Below are 20,147 nucleotides of genomic sequence, written 5' to 3'. Positions count from 1 at the left end.
GAGTGCAGTCGGTGATGGAAGGGGGATTGTGCTTCTCTGACCTTGCCAGCACCATCTTGAGAAATCCCAGGGCCTCCTTCTGTCAGCCCAGTCTTCAAGTATGAGAACAGAAATGTAAACTGCAGGTGTAAGATGGAAGCAAGTTATGCAGACGCAGGTGCTTCGTAAGCAACGTCGGTGCAGTGTCCTCTGCTGACCTTGTTTCGCTGCTGTTGGTCAGTCGGTGCCTGCACATCTTCTAAAGAGGTTCCCATCAAACTTTTTTTTTTTGTGTCAGTTATGTTAAAACTACTTTTTCACTCCTAAATAAAGATACATACTGCTCTATAATGCATGTTTGATCTTCCTGAACTGGTGGTGGTGTCTGCAAGACTGATACTGGCTGTATCACAAGTCCATACTTTTATTTCTTCTTCATCTGTTCTTTTTTCTGCTGTCGTAGTAGAGAGAAAGAAAAATCTGCACGGTGCTCTAAAGCGTTTTGTTTCACCCTTGCTCCTTCTAAAAAACGTATTTCTGAATATTTGGCACAAATCATGGGATTTTGGTGAACATCCTGCCATGTGTGTGCCATGGGGTGGGCATGCTACAACAGCCATCAGCTCCTCACGAAGCTGCGCGGGTGCATGGCTGTTTTACGCTGTGAGTGATTAACACAAATTCCACTCAGTACGATATTGAACACCATAGTGTGCCTGTTCTTGACAGAGGACTGATTCTTCCTGCACCTAATGGTTGCTAATTGAGAAAACCAGATCTTGGTATTGTTCCTAAAACGTATCAGTCTTGCTACATTGATGGCTTTTTTTCTTGAATCCTCAATAATCTTCAGACAGGCATGGTATTTTGATTGGTTTCCCACGTTCTCCTGTATCTTTCAGCAGAGATGGAGAAGTTATGTCTATTTTCCAGCTCTGGCCAAATGGCTTTTTTCCTCTATTGGAAGCTCAATACTGGGTGTAGACAAATGGTGAACTGAATTTCCCAATGGACTTCAAATAATTTGGGGTGTTTTTTTTATGAGTGCTGCTTTTGTGCATGCGGTAAACAGATGTAGGCGGCAGTTATGTGTCTGCCATGTTTGTCTGTGGGAGAGTTTTATCACTCAGATGAGAGTCTGCATACATCTCTTCAGGGTTTGGGCTGTAAACGTTTTGCTTGAATGTTCAGCTGCACTTCTAGTTAAATTTCAGTGCCTCTGTTTTTGGTATTGGATGGTGTTTTCCATGTTTAATGGCTCGACTTGTCACCAGTTGAAGATATTTATGAAAACTGGTGTTTTGACCACTTTGATTTCTTAGTCATGTGAATCACTTTACATTGTAAGGTACTGTTGCTCCTGTCCTGCTTCTGGGCACCAAAGCCTGATCCTCTCTTCCAGCTGTCTAGAGATGCCAGCAGCCAAATGATCACGGTCAGGAAGGGCAGGGTGCTGTCCCTTCACTCCACCCAAGCAGAACCAGGCACTTGCAGTTTATTAAAGTGATCCTGGATCCTGAAAAGGGATCCATGTGAGAGAACCGGTATGAGCGCAGTGGTTGCATTTGCAAGAGCAGAGCTCTCGTCGGTGGGTTGGAGTAGCTGGTGAGCCAGCTGGGCTACTGCTCTGCTAGGTCCTCTCTCCGCCTGCTGGAAAGGGCTGGGCTCTTCCCCAGGCTTTTGGGAAACTCAGCCACACTCCGTGCTCACCGCTTCGGCATCACAGGCATGCTGCGACTGGAGGGCTTCATTCTGTTCTTTGTACCACTTGGGAAGAAAATGGTTCCCTTTCGTGCAGCTGTGGTGGGATGTGGTTGCACATCCTGGCACAACAGGCACTGCATGGCTGTGGACCTGACAAAGGATGTCTCTGTGAGTCAAAGCAACGTGTACAATTAGAGGGGAAAAATGTGCTGGCTCGCTTGCTTCCTTTAGTGTTTGCTGCAAGTATTACATGGCAGCACCTGTGGTGAAGCCTGACGCTGATAGTCGTATAGTCTGGTGAAACTGCCTGGAATTAGAAGCTGAATGCCTGAAATGGTTTAACTTCTCTGGAAACCAGACCATCATCTCCACCTCTCTGCTTCCACAGCGGATCAAATAATTGCTTCCAAATGGACGCAAGTTATTAAGCAGTGTGTATAATTAAAGTCAACTCCTTGTGAATTTGATCATTCATTTCCTTAAGGAAAATATGATGAAGTAATTACAACCCAAGCTAAACACAAATCAAATGCTATTCTAAGCGCCATTCTGCACCACGATTCTAGTTTATGAATGACTCCAGGGTTCTATGGCTTCATGCCTGTTAAAGAAATGTGGCTGTGTTTTTAATTGTGTTTATAACAAATGAACAAAAGGTTGCATGACTCATTCACTGTGCCAAGACCATTGCTTGCTCTTTTTGTTCACACACATGCGGTCTCAACAAAGTGGCTCGCTCCTAAAAGAGCATCAATGGCACAGAAGGGAAAAATCTTGTTAATAAATCTGGCCTTGTCAGCTCTTTCTCCCTGAATTCTGTCTGTACCTAAACTAAACTTTACTTGTCTTAGCTGTGGATTTGAGGGAGGTAATTATTTCTTCAATACTTAAGCCAGAGCCCTGTCCTCACCCTCTCCCCTCTTGCTGTCGTTCCTATGTAGCACATACTTTCCAGTTTCTGTGAAGTTTGGTAGAGCAGTGCAAGATCTGCAGGCTTGGCGAACGCTGGGAAAAGGTGGCTCTGGCTAGAGAGAAAGACCCAGACTAGTGTCCCCAAAGAAAAGGTCTGATGTGTAATCTCAGTTTATAAGTAACACTGAGTGAAAGCAAAACACTGGAGCTCAGCATTATAAATCCCCTGGGCGGAAAGGTGTGCCCGCTCCTCTGAGAAGTTCTCAGTGGCTTCAGGAGACTCACAGCCTGAGCCCTTTTCTGCAGCAGGAAAACACAGCTTGCAAACGGGCTGCTTAAGTTATTTTGTCCACAGCTTTCTTCCCAAAAGTTACTGAGCAAAGAGCAGGATGCTGGGCTCCTCCAGGAGGTATAGTTAGCGAGCAGGCAGGTTCTGCGGGCTCAGGAAGGGCAGAACAGTCTCATGCAAAGTTGCCTGGCTTAGCAAAGCAGAGGCAGGGCAGCTCTTCCATCTCGTGCCATCCATCTCCCGCAGTGACGCTTTCTATCTGCTTTATTTTTGTGAAGTCACCTCATTTTTGTCATCCCCTTCTAAACTGAGAGGTTTTCTGCAGCTCAGTCTCATTCATATTTCAGATCCTAGACTTGAGCAGCATCCTCAAAGTTTTTGATGGTGTGAGATGGACAGCAGAATTAGGACAGAGTTCTCTGGTCCAACTCATTTGCAACTGAGTAGAGATCCTTACCTGGCCTTTGTAATTTATGTTGGTCAGCTGGAGGACTTCCAGCCAGAGGGACACCAATATGCTCCACCTCTGATCCTCCTTGTGAAGTAACAAGAAGGTGGCCCTGGGATGGCCCTGGCAGACAAACTAGCCACCCACCTTCTGGATTCTCATGGTTTCCTGATGCCCAGACCCTCATAGCCGGCCAAGTTTTAAGAGTTTTGAACTGAGAACACTTAAAGCACAGCTGGTTGTTGGTACTATGCCTGATGTGTCCCCCAGCTTCTAGGGAATAAATAAATAAAATTAGTTATTTGTTATTAATTGCCTGAGGCTGTGCCAAATGTACCTGTTTTCTGAGCCTATCAGCTAAAGTTTCCTTGCCTTGGCATATACTCAGATAGTGGACCCCCAGGGCTGCCAAGGTGGGCAGATGTCGGGTGTGTGTGTGTTAAACTCCTAGTGAGGCTTAAACCACAAAATCCAAGAAGTGGGAAGATTGGATCCCCTCACTGCTGTGCAATCAGAATGTGTGTGTGTGTATATGTGGTTTATTGCATTATAAATATAATAGTCAAATTATATAGAATTTTTTTTAAAGTCATCACTCCTTGCCCAAGCAGAAAATGGAGAAAGTCCTGGGACATCTGTCACGGTCATGCAGCAGTTCCAGGGGCAAGTGGCGCAGCATCAGCAGTCCCGTGCTTGTTGGTCCCTAGGGCCCTGGGCACGCAGACGGGGCAGGGTTTCATTGCTAGGCTGCTGAGGAAATATTGCAGCAGTGAATTTTCTGTATGCATATGGACATTTCATTTAATCAGACTCTCCTGCAAAGCGTGGCAGATTGGGGGAAGAGAAGGGGGCAGCGTGTTCCATTTTCTTATAAAAATAAAAATGCAGAAGCAGCCATCAGATGAAGCTATTTGGGTCCTGCTGCTGCAAACAAAATAAGACATGGAAAGAATTCTGAAGACTTGGATCTAGCTGCAAAGTAGTTCCCATGAAATACCCTGAAAGAAGTGAACATTTTTGTTAGTGTTATGGTACTGTAAGGTTTTTATGGTGAAAAGCTAAACAATTTTTTATGGTAGTCAAAAATCTGTTTAAAAGTCATTGACAGTGGAATATATATGTTTACCTTTTGGTTTGTTAGTGCTCTCTGTTTTGTAAGTGAAGGAAAAAATCTCAAAGTAATTTTCCTGGCTGCATGTTAGTTGATGAACTTTTTCTTTAGACATTTTAAAATGAAAATTTTGGCCACTTATTTTTTTTTTATATAGATGAACTATCGAAAAGATCAAAATTAAAAATAGTACCATGGGAACGATTTGGTTTTAGCCTCAAAAGGAGCAGAAAAAATATCACACTTGTTTAAAATACGAAATGGATCTCACAAAGATAAGAAGCAAAATTGATGCTTTACCAGGGCTCCAGCCAACCTACGAGAGGTGTGGGTGAGGAAAGGCAGAATTGAATGCTGGGATGAGAGAAAGCTTTTTTTTTTGGTGCTAAAATATTATAGTGGCCCAGGAGCAGTGGGACAAGTTGGTGACTCTGCTGTGGGTGGCAGTTCAGAGGAGGTGTCTCACTGGCATCTCCGTAGGCTGCCCACACAGGTGGGGTGTCCTGGCCCTGCTCGGGGTCTGTAGCTGTCGCAGCAATACAAATAGTTGCTAATTTTACTGTTTTCTGCTGCTCTGAAGAAGAGTTGACTGACCTTTCCCAACCCTGTAGATGTACTTAATCTGCACAGATTAAGAATTAACGTGTTGAAGTATTTTTTCCATCCCGTAGAAGATTTTCAGCTTAATTTGGAAAGAAAGGGTGTGATTTTTATTGGTGTCTGAAACTAGGACAAGGGGAATGAAGCAAACAGCCTGATTCAGTGCCCCTGCTTATCCTCAGCCATTTTCTGTCATTGCTGGTAGATTATTCCGGCTGTGGTGATAGCCTGGTATGTTCTGGAGCACAGTACAAACTGCCTCTCTTTAGGCGCTCATAATTCACACTCCATTAGGATGTCGATGTAGGGAATACTTGGCAGGATGTCAGAGCTTGCCAGGCATGATGGGATTGAGTTCATCTCGTTAAACTGCATTCTGAAGTGACAATCCAGTATTTATATATTTTTTTTTTCTTCTTCAGCAGCAGCATCCCCTTAGGGGGAGCAGCATGGCTTGCTCCGATCAGAGATGCTGATGTAAAAGGGCCTGTGATACCCACCCCGGCAGCTGCTCCATGCAGCACGTGCCAGGCTCTTGCAGGTGTTGGATACTCATGCAAGGTGGTGGGAAGACTTTTCTTTTTTCCCTTTGAAGCTGAACAATGGAATTATTTTATTAATCTCAGAATTGATGCATGGCACACGAATCTTAGCACATGTCTGTAGGGATTCAGCGTCTGACTAAACAGAAAATCTTCTATTTTTAAACCCATTAGGAACAACAATGCAGCGGCAAAGTTTGAAGCAGAGAAGCTAATGGGCTGGCTCTTTTCTCTGAGTATTTGAAAATCAGTAGTGGGTAAAATGGTCAGTGCTTTGGTAGTCTCACAGGGTGCTGAGCTGAGACTCCCTCTACTACTTCTTGCCCATAGCCACGCTAAAGACCAGTTGTTGGACTTGGGGACCTTCTTCCTAATCTCAGCAGGTGATAACATCCAGATGGGTGTTTGATGTTTTCCCTTCTTTGTTTTCAGCCCCAAACCGACATACCTCATCCTTTGTCGGGGCAGATCTTCATGGAGAAGAAAGCAAGAATCAACTCTTTAGTTTTGACCTTAGAAGTGAAGTTAGTGGCTGTGGAAAATGAAGGGGCTTGAAGTCCGTGTCTGAGCCAAGGATAGAGCAAGCAGGTTTGGCATAAGTCACTGTGGAGCTCAGGGCCGGTCTCCTTTGCAAACAGTCAGGTCCTGTCCTGTCCAGCCAGGCACCCCTGGTACCCCTGGATGCTGTCTGCAGGGTTCATCCCCCTCATCCCTGCTTCTGCATGATCTATAACGCCTGTCAGATGGGGATTTCTGTGTTTTGTTGCTGGACTTGTCAATTCTTCATGCTTCATAAGTGCTGGTTTGTACCTGGGCTTCATTTTGGAGCAAAGCAGATAATGCACTTGCTGAGGAACCCAGGTGTGAAGCCAGAGAGCAGAGTCTGCCCAGGTCGATACCCTGCAGCATGTGTGGATGCAAATCGATGCATACTGCTTGGCTTGGGTAAGAAAAGCAACAGAAATGCAGTCTGTTCACTCAAGCTTGGACTAATCTTTCCTGGAAATATAAAATGTTATCTTTTCCAGAGCTTTGCAATAGGAACAACTGAAAGGAGGCATCCAACTGATTTCCCTTCTGGATTTTCCTCTTGCATCCCAAGGTGAAGTTTGGGAAGGGAAAAAAGCGAACCAGGTTGTTTAGCTGGACCTTTGGTGTGTATTGGGTGGCCAGTATTGGTGCTGCGTGGCTGTGTGCTTTGGGTACCAATGTGTTCTGTGTTTGGAAGCAGATGGTTAATTTAGGAACAAAGCTGATCCAGTTGAAATTCAGTCAATTCCTAGTCTCGGGGGTTAAATCAATATAAATTAATTCTGAAGTCTGGGAGTGTCCATAGCACATGCATCATGCTGGTTTCTTTTTGTGTTGGCAGCATCCAGCAAACTGAGCCAACATGGAGGAAAAAATTGAAAACAAAAAGGAAAAGAGAAGGAAGGTACCAAGTGCCTGGGTGGGGGAAGGGAAGCGATGGGAGAGGAGGGAGCGTAAGGATAACAATGAAAGGGGCGCACTCTGTCCCTTGGAAGCATCAGCTCAATAAACATCTATCGTAGGATCGTGACCTTGTGATGAGCTATTGCACAACTCACATGGATTTTTAAAGACTTGATGGGCTCAGAGTGTGGAGAGACCTGTCGGTAGCAGAGAGGAAGGGCCTCAAAGAGCGGTGTGTTAGACTGATGTAGAAGAGGATATAAGAAGTGGTGGCCCTTCCTTTGGGGGAGAGAAGGGGACAATGCTGCACTTAACTTTCCCCACCCCCAAGGTTTAAGGTAAATACGATTCTCAGTGGTATCATCCCTGAGAAGAGCCGCCTCTTGATGCGACTGACAGCTGAAAATATATTTAAGGAAGAGAACTCTCCAAAGAACGCTCTGTGCTGTGCAGGGCACCCGCATGGTCACCTTACTCCTTTTCATCCATTACTGGATTGTCTGGAGGGAACTTTTGCTTAGTTGATCTGATGTCACTCACAGACAGAATAAGGAGAAACATGATAATGAGATCCAATTAATAAAGAACAAAATGACGGAATATAATTAATATCAGTCAAGAAAGATTCAGGGAAAATGGGTCTTGTCAGACTTTTTTTCTCCAAGTTTTAGTAGGAGCAAGTATCTGGGTAAGTGTGATAAGTGTGTAAGGGTTTTGTCCTAGAACAATATGACCCAAAAAAATGTGATAAATAGATTAAAAACTTACTTCACATTTCAAAAAGCAGTTGTCAAGGAAAAACCTCAAAGGCAGGAGGCTCTTTTGAAGGCCTGGCACTATTCAGCGTTTTCATTTGATTTGGAGCAAGCTTGAGTTTAAACCTCACTAAATTCACAGGTGATATGCACATTGGAAGGATAGTAAAGAGTATTGGAGTTGTATAGAGCTGTTTTTACTGTCTTCAAATGAAATGTTTTTTTCTTACTTATTTCTTAATATAATGTTCCGAAAGGTTGTACTGGCAGGACAGGCAGGGACTGCGCTGAGTCCAGACAGGGTGTGATGCTGTACCAGAAGCTTGCTGTGGCCTTGGGAGATGCAAGCAGAAGCAGTGAGGATGAGAGCACAAGCTGATTTTTACCTCTGTACATGTTTTTGCACTAAAACGCAGTCTCCGGTTCTGCTGTGCGTGTTCTCAAAAGGGCATTCTAAACCTGGGGAGGTCATTGAAAAGATTCAAGGGCATGAGAAAGAAATGTCAGCATGAGAAACATAAAGAGTTTGGTCTGTTTAACTTGTCAAAAAAGATTGAGATGACGACTTGATTACGCTGCAGAAGAGTCTTTATAGCGAGAACACAAAGCCGCCTTAGTAGTAGAGAAGAGCATTAAAAAACCTGCTTGGTGAAAGCTGAAACCAGACGAACTTAAGGCACATCTCTAAATGTCAGGTAGTGAAATAAACTGCACAGGCAAATGGCAGATTTTTCATCTCTCGATACCTTCCAGAGTGGGTAGCTTTTTAGGAGATATTCTTTAGCCAAACATAAATTGTTTGGCTGAACAGAGCAAAATCTAAGCGCCTGTCAACGCAGAGAACTTGGCAATGTGTCTGCTGGTCCCTTCTGGTTCTTGGCACCTGTGAGGTGCTGTGTATCTTCATCCTGGAGATTTGAGCAAAAAATTTCTTCTTCCCAAGGTCATCCTGAAGCAGAATCTGCTCTTCAGCTGCGCGTTGCACTGCAGGCTTGGCTGGCTGCTTAACCTTTGCCGTTTACTGCTTAACTGGAAAAGGTGCAGGGAATAAATCTGGTGACACTGCAGAAAGCGTCGATACTACTCTTACTTGTTCCAGATACCGCTAACGGTTAAATTTAGACAAATGGTTTTGACAGGCAACACCCAGATAGACATGTGTCATTTACCTCCTTGCTTTGCAAATGTGTTGAAGCATAAGATTTCAGGCAAGAGCGGAGACACAACCCCTGTGCCGTGCTCCACGGTGACCAGAGAAGGTTGCCAGTAGGTGACTATTGCTTGTGAAATGTTTTTGGTCCGCAGACAAGCAGTGCAGCTTTGTCCATATTTATTTCCTTTCTGTGCTGACCCTTTCCAGGTGTGCTGCTCCTGATCTGCCTTTCTCTCCCAACTGAGGGGGTTAAAACATTGCATTTTTATTACATGCTGACTGTGGGTGAAATTTGACATGCAGGATTTATGTGGGTAGTTTAGGAACCTATATCCCATTTCTGATGGCATCTCTGGTGCTGATGCTTATCTCTTATCCTATTTTAGTCTTGATTCTGGTTGCAGTGGTATGGGAGCTTGCCTTTCTGGCCATATATGTTACTCCCCTTCTGTTCAAGTGAAACTCCTAGAAGAAAAGAGACTGGGAAAAGGCTGGAGAAACCTTTTACCAGAATAACGGGAGATGGTTTGTGAGAGCAAGAGTCGCTGTGCATCTCTGTCTGGAAGAGGAGGGAGGAATGAAAGATCCTTGTCATCTATTCCTGTTGTCTTGCTTTCCAGAGTTTGTCTGGTACATTTTCTTTTTCTTATTTATTTATTTTTAAATAAGAATATCCATGTGTCATAGCTGTAACAGCGATCAGGAATACTAGAAGGCCACCCACTCACAGAAAGCCAGCAGTGCAGAGCTGTTGCGTTGTGGTGCTACAGCTGAACTTGTCCTGTGCCAGCCGAATTGTCTGCATAATCGGGCAACAGGGTGTTTTTAATTTCTTTCCTACGTTTCTCATTTGCTGCTTTGCCTGTGGGTTGCCTACCCCAAAGCTCTTGTAGAACTAACTTGAAAGGCACCAGAAGGATGAATATTCTGAGAGCGCACACGTGAAGGGGAGAGGGGCATCGGTGGGTGTAGGTGACTAAAAGATTGTTTGTGGAGGTGAATGCGAGACAAATTAAATGGACCATTAAGTCTGCCTACAAGGATGTGGGATGCTCTCTGAAAGGAACCTACAAAGGCCATCAGAGGATCCAACAAGCTGTATGAGGCTTGCAGATGTTCTGCAGTGGTCGGGAGAGTAGGTGAGGCCATTTCACAAGGCTTTGTTTTCGTTGATGCCTACGTTCTTATTCTTGCCTGAAGGTCTGGATTTTGAAGGCCCATTAAAAATGTGTTTTACATTTGTGTAACTTACTGATTTATACAATGTACTTCATATGTTGCTCTAGGCACACAAACAATACAAACTGTGGTTAGTGTTAACCAGGAACATGCATATTCTGTCCTCTTAGCCCATAGGGACATGCTGCACCATATGTGGGGACAGCAGTTGGTACAGAGCCCTGGAGCCAACATGTTTACCCACTTGGAAACCTCATGATACCAGAGGAAAAGGGACTGTATAGCTGTACTTAAGGAAAATTTTTCTTTGCATTTCAGTGTAGGTATAATTTGAGAAGTAGGATAGGAGGAAGCATTTCTGATATCTTACTGTTTTGGGGTTTTTTTGTGTTTTTTTTTTTTTTTAAGTGCCTGTTCACACCAAGATCTAAATAAAAGTAATTTGGGTCAAGCAGCTTGCTACACAAAACAACTAACAACATTTTGCGTATTTTATACAGGTTATTACAGATATCCTTATATTCCCAAAGTAGCTGGGAAAGACCTGTTTAATATTTGGTTATCCTGAGTTCTCTAGGCTCACTAGCTGGGTCATTTCTTCTCCAGGGGTGGTACTCAAAAAGCCGGTGGTTTTCTGAGGGCACCGCGGGTCAGAGGTTTGTTGCCTGAATCAGGTTAACAGGCGAGCATCTTTAAAGGATTTAGATAATTCTGCTTTGTTCAGAAAACTTGTAGCAGATGTGTTTCAGGATGAGTGCTGTATGTGGGATGAAATCTGGAGCTTCCTAGCACCAGCTAAAGCAATTAATGGTAATGGTATTCATTACATATTCATTACATAACATGGTTTGTTCTGAGAAACAGACTGCTAGGGATGGAAGATGAAAATAGCAGCTGTTAATTTCAGAGGGCTGAGCCTCTGAAGACTGCACCCAGGGGGAACCAGAACCTACTTAATTCCCTTTGCGCTGTGGCTGAGGGCATGTACGAAGGGGAATAGTCCTCTCCAGGGTTTTCCACTGCTGGTGCCTTTCCAGGGGCCACCAGGGAATGTTTGGGCCGTACTCAACTATTCCCCTGTGGTCCGTCGGGAAGGGCTGCTGCCTTCACAGCACTTCTGGTGCTGCCTGACCTCTTCCTCCACTCTGCTGCCTTGGTGCTTACCTGTGGCTTTTGGCTGCTCTGAGGCAGCAACATGGGATTTGGGAAACGTTTTGAGGCATGGTCGGGCTGTGTGCCTCGGCTCTGCCTGTGGTCACTGCTGCTGTGTTCCCAAACTGGTAGCTCCCTATATAGCCAGCTTGTGTGCCTGCATGCACCTGTACGCGATGCATAATTAATTGGTACAAATGGTTGGAGAGTAGGTAGGGTGGTGTGTATGTTTTGAGTATCTGCTGGGCCCTGGCTTGCTGGAGCACTTGAGTTTGTTCCAAAGTTGACTGGGAGCTGCTGATGAAGTAGGGCTGAGTAACAGAATGCTGCGTGAGAACCAAGTGCTGCCTGGCTACCAGATGCCAGGCTGACCTTCTGAAAGACCTTCTCTGCTTCTCCTTGACTCTGTCATTGTGAAAGGTGCTGGGAACGATAGCTGACTACTGTTTTTTCCCCCCTTTTGTTCCTAGATGGGGATGGTCGGAGACTCAAAGGAGCCATCCAAAGGAGCACAGAAACTGGGCTGGCTGTTGAAATGCCCAGCCGGACCGTCCGTCAGGCCAGCCATGAGTCCATTGAGGACAGCATGAACAGCTATGGATCCGAGGGAAAGTAAGTCGCTGAAAGGGAGCTGAGTAATCACTTGTGGGATGCGCTGTTCTTCATGTACCTATTAATTTCCCTCCAGCATGATAGATGATGTGTTTTTCTGACTTGCCTATGCTGCAGGTGTACTGCCCATTCAATTAGAGCAGTTCTCTCTGCCTGCATAGCTGGGACATACTTATCTGTTTATATACTTGTTTTAGTGTCCTCATTATTCTGAGCTGAAGCAGATCCCCATTACTTTTAACCACTTTACCTTTAGAAGAATAATTCAGGTTGAGTAGCTGAGGCTCGTTACTGGTAATAAATTATAAGCCAGTACTTGTTAATGTTGCACAATATTTGTTCACCTCCCCTGTTTCAGAACAGCCCTTTGGTTTGGGGGTAAGTGCCAAGGTGATAAAAAGGATGCAAGTATAAAAATAATCATTTTCATGCCAAAATACATATTTAGAAGCATGCATATACTTTTGGTAATGAATTTTCTTTCGTTTCGTCTGAGTTAAGTGTCCTAAAAAAATGTGTTTTAGAAAAGGCTTTTGACCCCAAGGAAAATTATAACACGCTTTATTGCATTTAGGCTTTATACCAAAATGCAAGGCAGGGGATCCTTAGGCCAGAACTTTGGGGGCTGACTTGTCTCCAGTTCTGGTTTTTCTGTTTCCACTATTTGAAGCCGTATATGGAGATTATAATAATTTTATTAAGATGACTATTCATGGGAATGTTTGGAGGTGAAAAACCCCCAGTACTTAAAAAAGGAGGTAATATATACCATCAGATTCCGTGCTTCTAGGTGTGAGGTGAAAATGTTTGTATACCTAAAACTTTCTCTGTTTTAGCCAGGCACCACACTTGGCATCGCTCTGTACACTCTCTCTAGCCCTACGTGATATTCCAAGTACAATGTACTGCTAAAATGCTGGGATAGTCCAAAAACGCTCTCAATTAATGTGATTCTGGTGTTAAATAAGTAACAGGCTGTAAATTAAGAGAGACTTTCTTTAGCGTTAGAAGTAGGCTAATCCTGGAAAGGCATCATAGATCTGTGCTGAAGGTTGGAAATAGTAATGAAGCACAGGCTGCGATAGCAATCTTGTCACTCCAAAGCTGTGATGTACCTTATCTCTTCTGTGAGCTGCTGTCTCCAGGGAAATATTCCTGCTACACCAGCACAGTCCTGTGGCTTGGAGTTCTGTCTCTGCTACGAGATGCAGAGGATTAGTGATTAGGTTCAGTCCCTTGGCAATGTGGGGTAAAAATCTGCTTTCATGCAGAGTAGAATTCTTTCCTTTTTATATTTACTTAGCTTGCCCTCCTGGGAAGGGATATAATTCTCCGAAAGGTCTGTGTCCTATCATTACATATGCTGGCTTGCTTTGATTGGGCTTTCCTGGAGAGAGAATATTTCTGCCAACAGAATATTGCACCCATACAAGTACTGTTTTACCCTGAAGGCCAGCAGCATGTAGCTATCAGCTCAACAAAGGAAGACAAATCCTGTCTTGCAATCCAAATTGTCTGTATTAGAACAAGTCTTAACATTTGGTATTCCAATCTTGAACGCTGCCAGAACATCCTTGCCAGCCCCTCTGCCAGGGATGGGGCGGTTTCTCCTCTTACTTCTCTGAAAAGCGTGATTAAGTGGTTCCTGGATGCTTTGTTCTTAGGTGGGATAATTGATGTCTTCTGGAAAGCCAGTGGGAATTGCAGCTATCTGTCTGAGCCACAATTGATAAGCAAACAGGGCGAAGAGTACAAAGAGCTAAGAGGGCTCTATTCTCTTGAAACATGGTGAGAGAGGAGTTTCTCTGCGCTCTACTCCTGCAGCAAAGAAAGGAATTGTTGGGGGAATAGCTTTGAGGGACAGAAACGTATTCTCCTAAATCAGATTTCTCTTGACCTCTCTCATTTGCTGTAGCTGTGTTCCCAGGGAGGCAAAGTGAAGATCCATATGACTGTGTTAGCTGTGGCAAGTTTATTTTCTTTTTTAATGCTAGATTTCTGACTGATGCAGATTCCTAGGTCAGAGACAGTTTTCACCAGTAACTGCCAAACCCCTGGTTTTCAGCAAGATGAGGTTGCCCTAGTTCTCCCTGCCCATGCATCTCTTTGGTATGTTCGCACAGGGAAGAAAATGGATTCAAAGCCTCATCTTCCAAGAGGGCTTATTTCTCAACTTCTGTATGTTTTTATAAACCTTTTCAATTTAAGAACTAAAAGGACAGCTTCCAAAGGCGGCACACTGAAACGATCAAAGATTTGGTGAAACTTTGTTGCAGAAGGCCTAAACACCTGCTCTCAGACATACAAAGGTGCTTTTGAGAAGTGATGCCATTTGACTGCTTTTGTGTTTGTTGCGGTGAGCTGGTGGCAGCGAGCTACAACTGCTCTGTGCCAGCGCAAAGTATCGCAAAGAATTTTCTGTAGTGTGTGATTTTGAGCAATGCTGCTTTTTCTCTGAGTACCAGAGTGCGTGAAATCCACTTTTTTTTTTTATTTTTATGGAGATGCTTACTACAGGATGTACTTGCCCTCAGATATGTTAGGCCCTCCTTCAACAAAATATTCCCTTTAGGGTTTTACCTAAAGATGAAGTATACTGAAGATTAGCTGTTCTTTAAATTCCAGCTCCTGGAGTTTAAGCTCATACAGCATGCCAGTAAATGCTGACAGTATCAACACGCTGCTTCATTTAGTTTTTTGCCATACGAAAAGTCCCCCAGCCATATTACTCAGCTTTTATACTGCACAGTGGTTGTGCACTCGTGTAGGAAATTTATATAATAAAACTCAATGTGAGACTTTATAGAAGGGAAAGACTATATTTATTCTAAACAAAAACTGTTTTCAGTCACTCGTGCTTCTAGGTTTCACTCGCTTGTGCTCTCACCGCCCCTGCAGGCGCCAAGCCTTGTGCATCCAGGTGCTGCAGGCAGGCTCCGTTGTGTGCTGCAGGGAGGACCAGGGACACCATCTGTCTCCTGAGTTGTTCTTCACAACAAACCGGCTCTTGGGCTTAGTTTTTTGATGCTTTCTCGGGCTTGCCTGTTATTACAGTGTAATCTTTCACCTTGAGGTCTTGCTCTTTTTGATCTCTGTGGATCTTAAGCAGTGCTGCTACCTTTTTGTTCCCTTCTTTGTGGGCTCTTCGTGGCTGCAGTGTGCTTTCAGACAGGCTGTGGATGCGATATGCTCTCTAACCTTGTTGTTGGTCCTCCTGTTGTCAGAGGGCAGGTCTGCTGCTGACAGGTTGGTTGTGCTTTCTCACAAACAGATGTTTCCATTCATCATTCACCCAGACCAGTCTTAGCACTGGTTACAAATCTCTACAGCAGTATTTTCTTCTATGTATGTACTTTAAAAGCTGCATGAGAGGACAGTTACCCACTGTAGCAAGTGCCTACCAGGTAGTCCCAGGACACCCAAGATTAGTGCAAGGATAAAATTCTGGATATTTCAATAACTCACAAACAAACTCCAGAGATTCAACAGAGATCTCCAGCTCCGTCCTGGCTCTTGCACAACATACATCTTGTTTTGGCTGAGTTTTGCTGCAGCTGCACGAGACCATGTACAACATTCAGAAAGCAATAGATTCTGGACTTGTGTGTAACTTGTTCCTGCCAATGACTTTTCTTTCTGAAAACACAGCAGAAAGACAAAAATGGACCTGGAACAAAACACCGTTAACTGCCATAGTCCCTAGTAAGTGGTACTCGCCAGGTTTTTTGTTCTTGCTGGCTACTGCTGAGATGATTAAGTTACGGAGAGCTAATGTGATTTTCCCTTAGAAAAGCACAGCAAGTAATGACTAGCGAAGACTTAGAGGATCGTTCTTGTATTATCTGAGACTATGCTGCCTGTCCAGCAAGGAAGCATCTTGTTAGCCTTATCATCTCTCTTTCCCCACTGTGAGGGCAGCACCAGCCCGAGCCCTGCCTGAAGCCACCGCTGTGTCACAAGGGTTGGAGGCAGAATGCAGCCTGGCACATGTGCCGCCAGCACGGGCACCTCGCACCTCTCGGCTTTGTGCTGCCTCGTGCTGTTTCTACAAGTTTCTACCAGTTCTCTCATCTGTGCTGATGTGAACCAGTGCTGGGAAGGAACTTGGGCTGGGAGAGCTGCCTGCCCTTCTCTGCTTTACTGTGGAGCGATAGCTAAAAGGAAGCTGGAGAAAATACTGTCTTGGCTTGTGACCGTATGGCCACGTAAAAATTCACTTTTCTTCACCAAAAATTGTCCTTCATTTGAATAACTCAAATCATCGTTTAAGAGTTACCAAAAGACTTGATTCCTAAATGCACCTTGGTATCCAAAGCCAGAGGACTTTTAGACTCTTTCATAGAAAATTATCTGTAGGGCTTTCATTTTATTTGAGTTCTTTTAAAAAAATGTAATGAAATGTGTTGTTAATACACTTCAGGCTATAAGAAATAAAGGCCTTTTGAGATGGAAACTGGGAAAGGCACAGAGATTGTTTCTGTAATAGATCAAGAAATCAGTCAGCCTGTTCATCTACAGCACATGTTAAACCTGTTAAGCTTGACCAGGGTGACTTGGAAGGGATGTGACCTTGAGAGCTGCAGTTACAGCAGTAAATACAGTGAATCCCACCTTCGGCAACCTCTTGGGAACAGGCAAAATTGCTCTCTGAAGGCAGGTAGCTATCTTTTATTCAGCGCATCTGAGATGACTAGCGATTGCTAAAAATGGAGTTAGCCTGGTAAGTTGGGGAAGGGAATGGAGGAGGTCTTTGTACGAAATGCACTGCGTGGTTTTTATAGCACCATTTAGGTGGCAGGATTCATACAGCAGAAGGAATCGGATACGCGAGTGGAGCACAGTGTGTTACAGCACATAAGATGGCACATCAGAGTGCTAAAAACATTGCAGAAAGTGGAGTGGCCAGGAGAGAAGCTGAGCTTGTTGAGAGACAGAAATGGGGATATTGCCTGGCAGAGGAGAGGTGTGGGGTTACCTTGGGTTTGGGTCCTGCAGGGATAGATGCTCATAGAAAACCTTTCCAGCCAACGTGAAGGCTCCTGCAGCATTCACATCAACTTTGACAGGGTAAGGGGCTGTGTGCCCAGTCCCCTGACTATGTAGTCAGGTGTGTGTTGTATTAGTAATTCCTCATGCGCACCATAAATATTTTAAAGATGGGGGCAATGGTTGTTAAATTAACCAGTTCTGCCTTCCTCCTTAGCTGACAGATACCTGCTTGGCTTCTGTGTGTAAGATGCGATTTAAAAGACCTTAACATGCAATATGGATGAGCGTGATTGTTACTGCTGCCTGAAATTGGAATTCTGATGGGTTTTTTTATGCTCAAATAAAATAACTGTCAAATATGTTATCAATCTCAGAGGAGACTTCCCCCCTCCCCCTTTCTTCTGGATGAAGAAAGTATGTGTTGCTGTCCCTGTTTTTTTAAAGATAGAGCTGGAGAACTTAGGTAGGTGTTAGATGCAGACATACAGCAAATTTATTAGTTCAGCTGTGCAAGTCAAACCGTTCAGTTGCATGGCTGTGTGTAGGCAACTTGCTTGTTAACTGCAACTTTCTGTCCTAAGTGGACAAAAAAAAAGTCATCTTTTAGGAAATATTTACGAGAACAGAACAATGATTTCTGAGCCCAAACACACCCCATGTACACACTGGACGTGGTGGAGCACCTCTTTAAAAGCGTATTGCTTCTAAAGACTTGATAGCAAATAGGCGGCTGTGTGGATAGTGTGAATAAATCCATGAAAAGCACAAGACAAAATGTTATCTTCTGAAAATAGCTGTTCTCTGGGTGTGCTGGGGGGTGGCTGCGTGGAAGCTGCCTGGCTTCACCAGCACCCACCTGGCCGAACCCACAGCGGTGGAGCAGCACGGCTCGGCAGAGGGCAAGATGTGCAGGTGTAATAGGGCAGCAGGAATGGGGATTTGGTCCAAGGGGGAGGACAAAGTCTTCTCGAAATACCCCTCCCCTTGACAGAGCTCTTCAATAAAAGGGTGTTACACCCCGCCTGTGAAGGGAGCAGGAGGTGAATACCTCACCCTACATTTCTTCTGCACAGATGTAGCAGGCAGTGTGTGGCCGTTACAGATTGGTACAGTTGAGACCAGTCCCAAAGTCTTGTAAGATAGAATTGAGAAGTACTGTAGCAAGGGCAAAAGAAAGGGAACATGCTGGTCTGTGCTTTGAACTGGTAATACTTGAATTGTGTTTGAGGTCTGATGTGCAAAGAGGAAGGGCTGGAGAAAGATGTGGAAGGAAAAAGTAAAGCAAAGCACAGGAATAAATTCTCTAGGGAGGGTTTTTAAGAATAGGTTAGGCAGTTGTCATGAATGATGTAAATAAGACTGCTCTGGCCTTGGGACCTGGGTGTGAACCGAGTTACCTGTGGAGATGGGTTCTTACCGTATTTTCTGTAAGTTTTGCAAGGTTTTGACAAGCCGATTCTGCAGATGCTTGCAACAGCATAATGGTATACCTGGCATACAGAGTCCCAGAAGCAATTTAAAAATAGATCTAGAAAAGAGGTCAGATAAACTCCGCATGGACAGGAAAAGAAATTAATGATACATTTTCCCTAAATGTGTCTGTGCTGTCACACACTCTGCATGCTAATGCGCCGCAGACGTTGGGAGGGGGTGTGGAAGAGGCTGAGCAGAGCCACATATGCGGCATGAGAGGGATCGGCACAGGTGCTCTGAATTTTCTTTATACCATTTCATATTGAAATCAGCACTGTCCATCTAAGCATTCAGATCTTGGGCAGTTGACAAGGAAACATTGAAAAGCTAGTTCTCCGTCCTAATACGTGTGAAGAGCAGCAGCCTTGCTGTGAGGGAACCGGCTGCGTGATGCTTTGCACGCGGAGAGGAAGGGCATGGATCTGTGCAAGAGGTGAGTCAGGGAGTGCTGCTAGCTTGAAAGAGTAGGGAAGTAAGCAGCTGGCAAAGAGCCTTTAAGCCACTCTTAAATTACACCACAGAGGACAGAGTTCATATGCCCTGACCTATAGCGTGCAACGCAGGAGCACAGTCTTCAGAGACTACTGCACAGATTTCCTAAATAATCAGGATTATGAATGTTGTGTTTAAAAGAAGAACATCTAGGCAATCTCAGCCCCAGTTTAAGGGCAGGGTTCCTAAGACTGAGCGAACACGCAGTTTTATTCTGCAAGAGAAAGAAATCGTTGGTGCTGTTGCATGAAGTCAGGAATGGTAATGAGGACCATGTTCTGCCTGGGGATTCACCCGGGCAGCTGCGGGCCGGGCTGAGGGCTCTGCCTGCCAGCTGCAGCCTCGCAGCCCCGGCTCTGCGTGGGCTTGTCTCCCTCTCGCGGGTGTCCAAACGACTGCAGAAGAGCCGCTGTCCCCTGCTCTCCCGAGGTGTGCCCACGCTGCCATGCCCTCAGCAGCGCGGGGAGGCCTCCCTGCTGGCTGGCTGCAGTGCCAGGGACGGCTTGGGCTGACAAACGGGTGTTTTATCCACGTGTCTGAAATGCGGTTTGCAGCCTGTGTTGAGCCTTGGGGTGGAGCGCCTGTGCAAACTGTTCCTGGGGGGTTCTGCTGATGCTGCTCCACGCTGGTGAGCTCGGAGAGCCCGGGGTCGATAGTACCCAGTGTCATCCTGCTGCTGCCTCCTTACCCACAGCCCAGGGCAGTGGTCTGCAGGTCCGCTGGCAGAATGTCCTTCATTTGTCCTTGATGCCCTGGAGGTGTCACTGACCTCTCCGTGCCTTCAAGTCAGTAATGGAGTCACATTCGACTTGCAACGAATCCCGCAGCAAACCCCATAATCTTTAACTTCATTAAAATCATTCTCATTCAGCTGTGGCAAAGCAGAGCCCATGAATCATGATTAGCAAAAGCAGAGGGCCAGAGAAGAGATAATTAATTTCTTTTTCCTGTTCAAAAGGCTGTGCTGCCCTCACTCAGTGGAGGATTTGTGCCCTTTAGACAAAAGGCTGACAAGTGTCACCTGTTAATCCTCCCTGTGTGTGGCTGTTTGTCAGCGCGAGATGGCCCTGCCGCAGCCTCGCTCCCCGGGGCCCTGCTGGTTATGACAGTTGCTATTTGCAAGTCAGCTGCGAAATGCCCCCTCTTTATTCCTCCAGCTATTTTTAGCACTTTTTTTCAGATTGCAATTAAAAAAAAAAAAAAAGGCATATCTGGTATTTGTGATAACCAGGTTGTAGCGATTTCTCCCCTTAAGGGAGAGGCATGCTCGATGATGAGAGGGGAAGGGCTTTCCAGAGTCACTCCAGTGTGTATGAAATCCAT

General features: G+C 44.9%; 1 protein-coding gene across 1 annotated transcript in view; it reads left to right on the top strand.

The window, feature by feature from the left end:
• Positions 1-20,147, top strand: part of RIMS4 (regulating synaptic membrane exocytosis 4) — a 52,052-nt gene that overhangs the window by 23,391 nt on the left and 8,514 nt on the right. The window contains exon 2 of the mRNA XM_040609301.1: positions 11,729-11,870. Within this exon, the coding sequence (XP_040465235.1) occupies positions 11,729-11,870 (142 nt within the window). The remainder of the gene's footprint in view (positions 1-11,728; positions 11,871-20,147) is intronic.

The sequence above is a fragment of the Falco naumanni genome, chromosome 10 (genome assembly GCF_017639655.2).
Source record: "Falco naumanni isolate bFalNau1 chromosome 10, bFalNau1.pat, whole genome shotgun sequence".
Taxonomy (NCBI): Eukaryota; Metazoa; Chordata; class Aves; order Falconiformes; family Falconidae; genus Falco; species Falco naumanni.
Note: the sequence above shows the minus strand (reverse complement) of the source record. Positions and strands in the feature narration are given on the sequence as shown.